At 44.8% G+C, this 12,806-nt stretch overlaps 1 protein-coding gene across 3 annotated transcripts; it reads right to left on the reverse strand.

Annotated features, from left to right (window-relative positions):
* Nucleotides 1-1,018: 1,018 nt before the first annotated feature.
* Nucleotides 1,019-12,196, reverse strand: LOC129345062 (schlafen family member 13-like). 3 transcript variants are annotated; one of them, XM_055002046.1, is made up of 5 exons: nucleotides 12,072-12,196; nucleotides 8,618-9,813; nucleotides 5,916-6,044; nucleotides 3,287-3,998; nucleotides 1,019-2,066 (listed from the first exon to the last, which is right to left on the reverse strand). In XM_055002046.1, the coding sequence occupies exons 2-5, from the start codon at nucleotides 9,804-9,806 to the stop codon at nucleotides 1,274-1,276; spliced, it is 2,823 nt and encodes a 940-aa protein (XP_054858021.1). In that variant the 5' UTR covers nucleotides 9,807-9,813; nucleotides 12,072-12,196; the 3' UTR covers nucleotides 1,019-1,273. The 3 variants fall into 3 exon arrangements, with proteins under 3 accessions (XP_054858021.1, XP_054858023.1, XP_054858020.1); XM_055002048.1 differs by having other exon boundaries at nucleotides 3,287-3,995; nucleotides 8,618-10,001; XM_055002045.1 differs by having other exon boundaries at nucleotides 8,618-10,001.
* Between the last annotated feature and the right edge of the window lie 610 nt (nucleotides 12,197-12,806).

Below are 12,806 nucleotides of genomic sequence, written 5' to 3' on the forward strand. Positions count from 1 at the left end.
AATAAATGATCCATTACTGCCAGCCACAGGAAAAGAAGGCAGAGGAACCTGGCATTCCTGGCCTCTGGGCGCCCATGAATGGCTGGGTCTGCTCTGCCATCTGGCCAGCTCAGTGTTCTAATTTCCACCCCACAGAGAAAGGGACACTGCGCCCCTCCCCGCATTGCTTTCATTTTGATTGGGATCAGGGTGGCCGTGGCTTTCCAAAGAAAGGGTGCCCCTGGAGGGGTGGCACAGTGTATGGGACAGACAAAAGCACTTCTAGGGTTTCTGCCTGTGAAGATCTTGACTCTCCGAGCACAGCTAGTGTCGATCCCTGATCCATACCTTTAGGAAGTGACCTACCAATACATGCCAATTGCAGCAACAGCATCTACAATGGTCAATACTGGCACGCTGATTGGATCAGGTAGGGCTGTCTGGGATGACCAGGAGGCTTTGGGGGCCTGGCTGGTGTATTGAGCTTGATGGGAAATTGCTCTCCTTCCTACCCTAAAAGTTAGAAATATCAGAGCAGAGCAATCTAGCATAAGAACATCACAGAATTCCCCTTGGATCAGACCAAAGGTCAAGCTACCTAGCATGCTGTTTCCAACAGTAGCCAAACAAAGGGTACAAAAGACAAAGAAAGTCCCTTTCCTTTTATTCCCTTAGAAGCTCACTGATTCATAAATCCTGAGCAGTGGAAAATACTTATCCCTTATTTTTTTTGGATGCAAGTGCTAAAAGGATTGAGAAACATTTTGCAATTGCTAAGGTAAATTTAGGATCCTTATCACTAAGCAAAAGAACCAGGGTTTCTTAGGTATAAGGAGACAGTTAATTAAAGGCTTAATATAATAATCCCTTATATTTTTGAAGAACCTACATTCAAGCAGGGCATGAAAGGAGGCCAAAAGGGCAAATTCTATAGGAACAGGGCCTATTCAAAAATCTCCCCTGTAAAACCATTGTGAGTATAATATTCAATCTCGCAAACAAGAAAGTACTGTAGTATCATGGGATGGTAAGATAGTACATATGGTGGGGGCAATGATTTTGGGAAAGAAAGACCAAAAGATAGGGGTGAACAAACTCTGCGTGCTCTCAAAATCAAGCTGCCACAGTCAATTTCTAGGACACAGTTTTTAATCAGAGTAAAGGCTTTGGATTTGCCCATCTCAAAATATCATCGATCAACACACAAAGCCCTTTTGATGCCTCAACAGCGTTGGGTAATCAGAGATATACTATCTCTGAACATGGGGGTTCCATTTATCTAATCCTTTTTTAATTACAGAACTTGCTCCTTTGCATACAGCAAATGAAGCTGTTTGTTAGCTCTGGAGGCTGCGCAGAGCAAAAGGTTGTGCGAAACCTCCTGCTGCGAAGAGATTGGGTTGATAGCAAACACGATGGTCCTCTCAAGGCCGGAAAAACGGCGAATGCTGTCGAAGACAATCTCGTCTTTCAGTATTTCATTGGCTTGTGCAAAACAAAAATCAAGGTGGCATTTTCTCATCTCCTGTTTGAAAACATGCAGGTATTTCGAAACTAGTTCTTTTGTGCTGCACAGAATTGCAATATCTTTCTTGGAGTAGCCTCTGTCCAGGTAGATCTGACACTGTCTGGCCACATAACGCGCCATCTCCTGCACCTCCAGCTCGGGCTTTATAAGGCAATGGCCAGTCACAGAATTACTGCAGCATGCTCTGTCTAGCAGCTTTTTTAGTTGTGGGTAAGGAATATTTAAGCACTTGGTCTGAACTATTTTTTCCATCTCTAATCTCACAACTTCATAGATCTTAGAGGCATTCCGGACTCCCTTGGTAAGAAAATCCTTTGGATACTGTTGTGTTGGAAGTGGGAGGCCGGTTTCATAAGGGTGACTCATTTGGAAGTAGTCCAAAAAGATCCAGAAGATCCCTGGATTTTCAGGGTCACGAGTGACAATGCTGCTGGCTTTCTTATACCACTGGCCGTTCTCCACTCGGAAATTCTGAGCTTCATCAACCACAATGTGTTTCACATTCGGAAATTCTTCCTTCATAAATGTAGTTCTCGTCACTGCATTGTACATTTTCTGCCTAGAAAATAAAAGAAGGTTTTAAATAAATTTGATGCAAAACTGGTTGCATTTGAACTAGATTAGATCTGGGACCATTTGTGCACAAAGCCTGCATTCTGCCTCTTCAGTCTTGGTCCCTACACAGTCATTCCCCCAAAACACGCTCATGCCTTTGAAAAGTTAACCTCTACTTGGTGGCCTAGCCTATGAATATCCAAAAGCTCAGAAGCAGATCGTGTGCTTTGCATGTGGTGCAGGATTGCCTGTATCTGTGTGTGCAATATGGCTTTTCCTAGCCTCGAGATTCATTTTACCAGGGCCTTCTGCAAGCCAAGTATGTGCTCTGCTGACCACAGAGCCAGAAGACTTATGCTTAGTTATTGGAAAACTCAACATCCACATCCCAGCTTCCCGAAAAACACGGGGGTTCCAGACGATGGGTCTCTCTAGATGTGCAGGTTTTTGAATTGGGTCTGGGTTTCCCAGATCCAACTTGGGCTCCAGCAGCTGCTGTGAGGCTATGGAGAATAGCTGTTAAAAATTAAGCAAGAGCCCAAATGGCCTCAGATCATCACCACGTGGGGAGGAAGGGCTCCTGCTTCCCGCCTCAAGCCGTTTTCTAAAATAGCAAGTGGTGGGGGTGTCCATGTTTGCTGGTCCAAATGGAGTATTCTGTGCAGGTGGAACAGAAAAACAGGGAAATGCCCAACTCCAATGCTATTTTGATACAGGAAAATGGCTTTGGGGGGTGTGGTGTGCAAGAGCCCTTCCTCCCCCATCTGAGGCCTTTTGGGCTCCCCCCACCTTTTTAACAGCCATTCCCCACAGCTGCTGTGTGGCTGCTGGGAACCCAAGTTGGGTTTGGGAAACCTGAACCCAACTCTTTAAACACCTGCACAGCAGAACGGAACCTTCCTGCCTCCCTCCTCCCACTGCAGCCCCTAAAACACTACTGGAGGATGAGATCCTCAGGAACAGCATGAAGGAAGAATCAGTGGAAATGGCCAATTCAGTCTGGATCCAGCCTTGAATTTGCATTCTACTAAGGTCCCAAGTTCAGGATAATCCAGGAACAGCTTGTTCTAGAAGGTCGAGAATTTTTTTAAAATTTAAGACATCATTATAGAGCTTACAGTATTTAGTCTGACTTTAATATTTTTCTGTCTAATTGAAACAAATAGTTTCAGTTAGACAGAAAAATAGCCTATTCTAGAAGCCTATCTCCTTTGCTGCACTCACCCAACAAAATCCCGCAGTGGCTTGTTTTCACAAATGTAGAGTATTTCATGGGGTTGGCAGCCAAACTCGTTCTTTATTTTCTCAATAATCTTCAAAGCCACCACTGTTTTCCCACTTCCGGGGATGCCATATATAAAGTGGAGCCTGGTCTCATCAAGTCTCTTGGAGAGGTTTTCATATTGTTCAAGGGTCAAGAGATTGAGAAACTCCACTCCAATGAAGTCACTCAAAAAGGAAGTGAAGCCAAGCAAGACTGTTGCAAGTGACTTCTGTAAGCTGGGTAGGTGTTCTTGCCACAAGCTGTAGTCTTTGGGGTACTTCAACCTCTCGTCTCCAGCATTCTGCAAATTGTTATGATGTAGATTCAAGATCTTTGGAATCACACAGATCTTTTGAGCGTATCCTCCGATATTCACCAGCTTCTGCTTTAGCGATCTGGCTGTGCGTCTTGAATGTTCAAACACATCAGAGGTGGGATTCTCAACTATAGTGTAAAGGACAGGATAGTGTCCGACAGCCATCACAAACGCATCACACACAATGGCCCGGTTCTTGGGCAACCCAATGTCCACAGCCCAGCTTCTTGAAAACATCAATATTCCTTGAACTGATGTCTGAATTTCCCTTTCTAGCAAAGCTTTCAGCCCTGGATACTCCAAGAATAACTTGTCACAGAGAGGCTGGGGAACAAACGTCATCCCGTTGGACTCTGCTAAACAAAGCAGGTACAGAGTATAAAGAAGAGACTTAACACTTTAAAGTGAAAACCTTTCCCCCTTTAAGGAATACTCCAGTCTGGGACACCAAGGGCTGATTCCGTACACGTTGGATAATGCACTTTATCAATCATTTGAGGTGGATCTTTTGTTCCGCACACAAAAAAATCTGTTCCAAATGATCTATAAAGAGGAAGTGCATTATCCAACGTGTGCGGAATCACTCCATGGGAACTGTTTGTTCTGTCTACTTCTAGGATATAAGAATCCTCATGAACGCTGGAGAAAATGACAGTCTTAACTGTGGACAGCTGTTGGAAAACAACAGAGCTGGAAACATCTGCAAAAACAGAGCAAGGTTTACATGGCCTGTACACAGAAAAGACAGTTCCCGTCATTAGTATAATGCTGAAAGGCCAGGACAGTAGCAGAGCCCTTGCTCTGTATGCAGAAGACCCCAGATTAATTTCCAGCATCACTGATTAAACGACCTGTTGCTCGGAAACGCCTTTGCCTGAGACATAGGAAAATTGTTGCCAATCAGAGGAGACAACGCTAGAATCAAGGGCTCTGACTTGGAATAAGGCATCTTCAAATGCTTGATTCCTGCTTAAGGGAAATCGGAGCAGCACTGTGCAAATAAGGGCTTCCACAGTTCTCAGTGGCTCTGCTTAAAGAAGCAAAGCCAAGCTAACTGGACAGCGATTAGCAAAGCTTTTTGAAAGGGGTGGGGACCACAAACTCAATGATAAAATCCCCTTACAATATCTATGCTTTTCCCCACATAATTAACAATGCATAATTAGCTTACTATGACAGGATGCTATTCTGGCTACGAGTTTATATAGCTTTAAACAGGGATCAGACATATTCATAGAGACTATCATATATATCAGATATAAGGAGCCCTGTGGCGCAGAGTGGTAAGCGGCAGTACTGCAGCCCAAGCTCTGCTCATGACCTGAGTTCGATCCTGGCGGAAGCTGGGTTCAGGTAGCCGGCTCAAGGTTGACTCAGCCTTCCATCCTTCTGAGGTCGGTGAGCACCCAGTTTCCTGGGGGTAAAGTGTAGAAGACTGGGGAAGGCAATGGCAAACCATCCCGTAAAAAGTCTGCCAAGAAAACGTCATGGTGCGACATCCCCCCATGGGTCAGTAATGACTCGGTGCTTGCACAGGGGACGACCTTTACCTTTATCAGGTATTACAGACAAATGGAAACTCTGAGTTCAGAGGCCACCGAATACTATTTGTCGTGGGGCATCAACAAGGGGAGGTGTCGCCCTTGGGCTGCTGCTTGTAGGTCCTTGTGGGAAACAGGATGCTGGGCGCGATGGACGCCTGGTCTGATACTGCAGGGCTAGTCACACTTGCATGGATTGACAGTTCCACTTAAACTGGATTCTCGGCACTAGGCTTTAAGCAAGATGACTCCGGCATCATATGCTGCCCAAGGGAGATTGTCCTTCCTCACCTACATCCCACTTTTCAAAATGGTAAGCATTTCACTGGTTGCCTCAAAGACCAATCTGCAAATATGTTCAGTTGCTAGAAGGAAGAAAAGATGTAACAAACACAGAAAATGTATGGGGTGCTGTGACCTCCCCTGCTGAGCTGGCCATCAGTTTTGGGAAAGGAAGGAGAATCTTCCCACGTTTCAATTCAATGAGAAATCTAGCAAAGCAGAAAAGGGCTGTCAGATACTCCACCTCTTCTTGGCAGCATAAAGAAAGATGGTATTTTGAGCACCACTCTCCCCACAGCACTCCCGAAGGAAGTCCAGCAAGAAGAGAGGTCAGAGGAACTCGTGAGCTATGGCCAGAGGCTGAACAGTTTCCACCCGCCATTCAAGGCATTCCTGCATTGATATGGAATTCTAATTTATAAAAGCGTTTACAAAACCCATAAGCCATACCTGGAAAAAGCTTTCTCCACAGCACATCCAAACTGTCCAGACCTCGGACTGAATACACCGGCTTGATCATCGGAGGCCCGTCCGACAGACTCAGCTCTGTTGTGAATTGCTCAGCCAGCTTCGAAAGATCTCAGAAACAAATATAACATTTTCCATTGGAAAAGAAAGAGAAGATGGGAGTCATTTTTGGCCTATAATCATTGTACCAGGAGAGCGGAAGACACAGCCTTACAAGGGACATACTGTTTATAAAAGAAATAGGGCTATATTATAATCAAGTGGTTCAGGAAGGTGCTTTTATAAAGGAAATGGGACTGTGGATTATACTACTACGTATGTATTATCTGTTTGCTGTTCAGTAATGCTTTGCTCTCAGTGCAGTGTTTTCTACTTGCATACCACTATTTTCTGCATTGTCATGACTCATACTTTGTTTTGTTTCAGATGTTTGAAATCCTGGCCCTTTTACATTGCTTGTTAGATGTCTCATCCTATTGATTCTATTAACTTTTACTGTCTAATCTACCTTGAGTCTCACTGAGAAAGGCAGACTATAAATAAAATAAATAATAAGCTGGGGCTGAAAATGAAGTAGCAGTGATAGCTGGGGGGAAAGAGGACAGAACAGGACAGCTGACACCTATCAGGTCTCAAACTGATAGGACCAGAGCAGATCTACCACCCCTGAACTTCTAGGTGGCCCATTCTCCTCTAAGCGCTTTTGGCAAATGTCTCTTGGCCAGTGGTTGAGGTGGGGCAGCTGGGAAAAAGAGCCCTCCCCTCCCACCAATAGATAAAGGACTGAAATGCCACCAACATGCAGCCACAAACAAAAGAGGGAAGGGAAGGGTCCTCAGGCGAGCCGATATCACAAAGGAAAAGGATCCAATAGCAAAGGGTGACACAGAGTTAAAGCCAGATAGTGATCGCTGCTCCATGTCGTTGTGGTACAGGGAGACTGCCAGGACTGCTGGGAGATTCAAGATTTCACTATCCACAAGCTCAGCACTCAAAAGAGGAGAAAATGAAAAGATAAGATTAGGAACAGAGAAGTCTGTTGGGCAACCAATGCAATGGTATCACTGCATGTATTGTTGGAGGGAAGTTGCTCAGCTCAACTGCTTTGCATGCAGATGGTCCCTTTTTCAGTCCCTGACATCTCAGACAGAGCTGGGGAAGACTTTGCACTGCTGGAGACCCTGGAGGGCAATACCAGAGTAGACAATGCTAAGCTAGATGGACCAATGGTCTGCCAACCTCATGTGTAAAACAGTCAGAATGTCATAGATGCCTGACTGCATATCTGCCATTAGTGTGTATTGGGAAGTCTGATGTCAGATGCTGATGTATGATTATTTTGTATTACTACGTTAGATGCTGAACTGTGACGTACTCGGCCCGGATGGGCCTCCTGTTATCTGTTAAAGGTATTTACTTTTGTTTTCACAGCAAGTGTCCTTGACTACAAGCTGTGCACAATGTATCTGTTCTCAGAGACTGATTTATGCTTGTACTATGTCTAGTAAAACTAATCTGTTCCCATGTAACTCTTTGGGGGTTTGCGCCAGAATGCCAACGGCCACTTTTCTGAGGGCGGGAAGTTTCCCTATAACTGGCACAGCTCTTTTTTGAATAGTCAGTTCTGCCAATGGATTTGTATACTTAACTTGGACTGTATGGATCTCTAATAAAGCCTCATCCAATGCACCTGCGTGACTGCTGTAAGGGAACTGGGGATCTACCTGCCCAGGACTTTTTTTCAGCTGGAACGCGGTGGAACAGAGTTCCGGAACCTCTTGAAAATGGTCACATGGCTGGTGGCCCCGCCCCCTGAACTCCAAACAGAGGGGAGTTGAGATTGCCCTCCGCGCCGCAATCTAAACTCCCCTCTGTCTGAAGAACAGGGGGCGGGGCCACCAGCCATGTGACCATTTTCACCAAGGGCGATTTAAACTTTTAAAAACTCCCCCCTTGTTCCAGCTGACCCAAAGTAATGTCATTGGTCCTGGGAGCGTGCGCACACTTTGCGAGTGCCCATGTGGTACCAAGGGCACCACCTCCCGCCAAGACTTGCCCCCTGTGCTGGCAACCCAGTGAGTTCCACGACTTCTTTTCCCAGAAAAAAAAGCCCTGTACCTGCCATTAACTGACACAGAACAGAAGGAGGAAACAGGACTGCACAGCAGGCCCCAATAGTTGGAACCAGTCAGGTTTGGTCTTACGCATGCTGAAGACACACCGTTTCTCCCCCAGTTTGGTCATGATGACCTTATGGTAAAGGAAATTATACTTCAATACCAAAATATAGTTAGAAGAGAATGACAGAAAAACTCTGGCACCCTTGCCAAAATATAAACTATCCATCAGATAGCTAGAGGTAGTTTGTTTGAAGTCCCCTCTTCTCCCCACGCCTTATAACAACAACAACATTCGATTTATATACCGCCCTTCAGGACAACTTAACACCCACTCAGAGCGGTTTACAAAGTATGTCATTATTATCCCCACAGCAAAACACCCTGTGAGGTGGGTGGGGCTGAGAGAGCTCCAGAGAGCCGTGACTAGCCCAAAGTCACCCAGCTGGCTTCAAGCGGAGGAGTGGGGAATCAAACCTGGCTCTCCAGATTAGAGTCCTCCGGCTGTAAACCACTACACCAAACTGGCCTAGCGACCTGCTTCCCTCCAATGCAGCAAACACCCACCTGGGTCTTCTGCTGTCATCATTTGAAGCCATTCAGCAATCTCAAATCTCTTCAGCTGGTCACCCTCCACAGTCCACGAATCAGGCTTTTCCGAAAAGACAATGCCATCGAATGACTTGATTTTCACAACAAAAACATAACCACGTCCCTCTCCATATTTATCATAAACAGCCTGGGCTTTAAATTCATAGTCAACTTTTGGCTTAGAACCACGTAAAGGGAAGTAGGGGATAGTGTCCATGACTGTTGCAACTACCTCTTTCACTTGGGTTGGATTTACATTGCATTTATACCCAACAACTGTCCGAAAATTGTCCACACCAAAAATTAAGTATCCCCCTTTTATGTTTGCAAAAGCAGAGGCATAGCGTGGTACAGTGATTCTAACAAACTCACAGATGTCCTTGTCTCTTGCAAAGTCCTTAAACTCAGCCACTGTCCACTCAGAGAAATCCAGGATCTCTCCATACTCCAGTTGGTCTCGACTGAAAAACTGAGCTGCAGCCTCCTGCATGCCGTCTACCATTTCTACGGCGACTCCTGCTGAACCCTGGATGTTATTCAGGAGACGGGGCCTCTTAGGACTCGTCTGATCTTTAGGCTCACGCTTGGCAGAAGCTAGCTTCTCTTTCAGAAAGGTCAAATCCTTCCGCTTCACAGCAGATTCTCCATTCCGCTGGTGCAAACCAGTTGCCACGCTACAAATCCGTGGCTTGGAGGAATTTGCGCTGCTCCATGACTTCACCCAAATCATCATGTGATGGCCTTCCTCAATAAAGTCAAAATATTCAGATAATTCTTCAAAATGAATACACTCCTGCAAGGCTTTTTGGATGTCCTGACCGATTCCATCTCGAACGGAAGAGTAGCCTTGGTTTGCAATCGATGCCCGTATCACGCCTCCGCCCGAGTTGAGCAAAGCACATGCTGCCCGCATGAGTTTAAGCACATCGTCCTGTTTCTCCTTTAGCTTCCTCTGTTCATCTCCCTCCTTCTTCCCTTCCACAGTTCCCGTCTTGGCATTCAAGGGTATTTCATTTTCAATTTCCCCTAGAGCATTCCTTTGCATTTCTTTAGGACACTTCTTGTTTCTTTGGAGCTCACCAAAAGTTACTTTCCCGACTGATATGACGACCTCAGCATAGTTAGTTTCTAAATCAAGATGAAGTTGAGACTCAGTGGTAGCCATTCTCTACCTAGGAAGGGCAGCAATGAGGAATCAAGCATACAAGAAATTTTGATTTCAAAATATCAAAAGTGGGTTGCTATTTTATAATCGTTGTGGTGCTCCCAGCATGCATCTTAAAGTTTAGTATTTCTTTTAGGGTCTTAATTTGGATTTGGTTTTGTACTTTTTGGTTGTTTGAGAGCTGCTTTGGAGAGTCTGTATCAAAAAAGCAAATTAAAATTATTGAAAACAAGTAAGAAAATTGTTGGGTAAAAACCGTGGTCAGTGGCCCACCACATTCCCAAAGTACAGTTGTACAGCACATAACATAACACTATTGCTAAAGCTAAGCACATCTGGGTCTGGCCAGTGCCTGGACAGGAGACCTCTTGGTGCCTTCAATCCACAGTAGAAGAAAAGTACTCTTACAGATGCCCATTGCCAAATAACAAGGCAGAAAACTGACTGTGTTTGACAAACATGCCAACCCATAATCTATCTGTGCAGCTGAAGGAAGAAACACTGAAAATAGTGGGGCCCAAAGGAGACAAATTGTGAAGATACCCAATAACATTTCTGTGCCAGTTTACAGGACTCTGTCATAAGAAATTGCTCAGAGAGATGCCTTGGTAGGAACTTGGACTGAACACTACACTACTGGGTACTATCTGTTGATGTAGATATGTGCCAGCGCAGAGTTTCCATGCTGCTAAACATGCCATGGAAATTAGTTGTGCTTTGTTGCAGAGAGATTTAATCTCTGCACTCAGCATTATGCTCGTTTAAAAACATTGTGCTACCATACCCTATTGTATCTGTTTCCCTAACCGTTGTTTATTATTGTACTTTGCTCAGTGAACATCCTAGCTGTTGATTACATTGTATTTTCACTTGCACAGTGTAATCTACCTTGGATCTCAGTGAAAAATGTAATCAACTATCTTAGTTAAGCCAAAGAAATGTTTGCACTGTGATAGGAAACCATTAATTTGACTGACGCCTATACAGAAATACAACTAGCCCCACCCTCCCCACCAAATTTTTATTTTTTTCATTTATGTCATTTATAGTCCGCCTTTCTCACAGAGACTTACACAGTGTGAGATTATCAATCAATATCAAGGACATTTCAATAAACAATGCCATAAGGTAAATAAATGCACGTTTATAAAGATATAACATCAGCAAAAATCCAATACAAAGTTGAAGAAATGCAGAAACAGAGCATAAGCAATTCTAGGACTGAAATTAGACAACATAGAACTACTCATTAGGGTCATACTTAAAGCAACAGACAGGACATAACACAACATAGTGGTCAAGTCTATGGTTCCAAACTTGTTATTGAAGCATCTCTTTAAGACTCCCTCCCTACAATACATCCCTCCTGGGTAAAAAAGCCCTTTTAAATAATTCAGTTTGCATTGTTTGCAGAAAGCCAGGATAGGGGCTCGCCTGACCTCCTCAGGCAGGCTGTTCTATCTGATGCCCCCCCCCCCAGAGAATGCAAGTGTACAGACAGCTGTTCATTTTGTCCATGTGCAGCCTGGCACCTGCAGGAGACCCTGTTCAGATGAGCAAAGCTGTCACGGAGAAACATAGGGAGGGAGGCAGTCCCATAGGTATGCTGGACCAAGGCTGTGAAGAGCCTTGTGTGTGACAGCTAATACCTTTAACTGAGCACAGTAACTGATAGGTAGCCAATGGAGTGACTGCAGGATGGGAGTGACATTCATACTCCTGCTCGCTCCTGATAACAGCGGAGTTGCAGTGCTTTGTACCAACTGGAGTGTCTTAGACAGGACATCCATGTATAGTTCATTACAATAGTCAAGTCGTGATGTTACCATAACATGGCTCCTCCCCTCCAAATATCCTATTACATAGTATAAAGATACAGCGCTAACAAGAGTTCCCATCCCCCATTACTGCTGTTGCTGTAAAGTATGCCCTACTAGATCCAATGAAATCCATTGTTAGTGACTACCCTCTTAATAAGCTATCACTTACTTGGATGGGTTTGGTTTTTTTAAAAAATAGAGAATTTAAGAAGCTAGTTGTTGTGGATTTTCCGGGCTGTATCGCCGTGGTCTTGGCATTGTAGTTCCTGACGTTTCGCCAGCAGCTGTGACTGGCATCTTCAGAGGTGTAGCACAATTTAAGAAGCTGTTCTCCCGCCCTTCAAGAAACCTCTTCAAAAAGAGGATCCCAGCCACCATCCTATCCTAGCAAATCCCTCACCTTTTCTGGACACGATTATATCTCCAAGGGGTCTTTTTCACTCACCCTTCTTAGAAGATTTTTCTTTTTTTAAAAAAAATTGCTTCCTCTTCCACCGGCTTTAGCACAAACGCTTACTTTTTTTGCAACCACAACGAACTGCTTCTTCGCAACAGCCACAAATCACTCGCAAAGAACCCGTTTACTTTTCCTCCAGCTGACCAAGCGAGAAAAGCGCAGTTTCGATTTCGAATCTGGTGCAGCGGGTACCTTGGGGGCGTGGCTAAGCTTCCCAGTCGGAGAAGGCCACGCCCACTTCAGAACCCTAACGCTGATTGGCTTCTGGGTTCTAAGGCCCGGAGCCGAAAGAGATCAGTCTCACGGAAGCTAGTAGCAACGTCGGTTCACAAGCGAAAGGAACCGCGTGCAGGGAGGCCAATGCAGAAATCAGGACAGACCGAAACGGATATTAGAACTACGCAGTATTATATTACATAGTATGAATTATAGACGGATCAATTAATAAATTTGTTTTAAAACTATACGTATCATTTAACCCCCCCCCAATTGTGTATATACTTGACTAGCATACGCCAGCGCTCCAATAGCCACCGGAATTGTGGGTTGTACATTGCTTCTCCGTTTCTCCATTGTGGGGGAAATTTTCACCATACAGTTCGGAGGCCGCCTAGAGCGTCGCCAATTTACGTTCTTAACGTGCTCTTTTCGTGGCTACTAGTGGGCGAATGACTGTAAGAGAGACAGAGAGCGTACGCAGGTTTGTCTGAGACGTCCGGAACT

Source organism: Eublepharis macularius, chromosome 17 (assembly GCF_028583425.1).
Source record: "Eublepharis macularius isolate TG4126 chromosome 17, MPM_Emac_v1.0, whole genome shotgun sequence".
In the NCBI taxonomy this organism is placed as follows: Eukaryota; Metazoa; Chordata; class Lepidosauria; order Squamata; family Eublepharidae; genus Eublepharis; species Eublepharis macularius.

Excerpts from the sequence above, each read along its gene's own strand:
- LOC129345062 (XM_055002046.1), bottom strand. The coding sequence starts at position 9,806 with ATGGCTACCACTGAGTCTCAACTTCATCTTGATTTAGAAACTAACTAT. Across the intron at positions 6,045-8,617 it reads GATGACAGCAGAAGACCCAG|ATCTTTCGAAGCTGGCTGAG; the intron begins GTGGGTGTTTGC and ends TTTGTTTCTGAG. Across the intron at positions 2,067-3,286 it reads CCACTGCGGGATTTTGTTGG|GCAGAAAATGTACAATGCAG; the intron begins GTGAGTGCAGCA and ends TTTATTTTCTAG.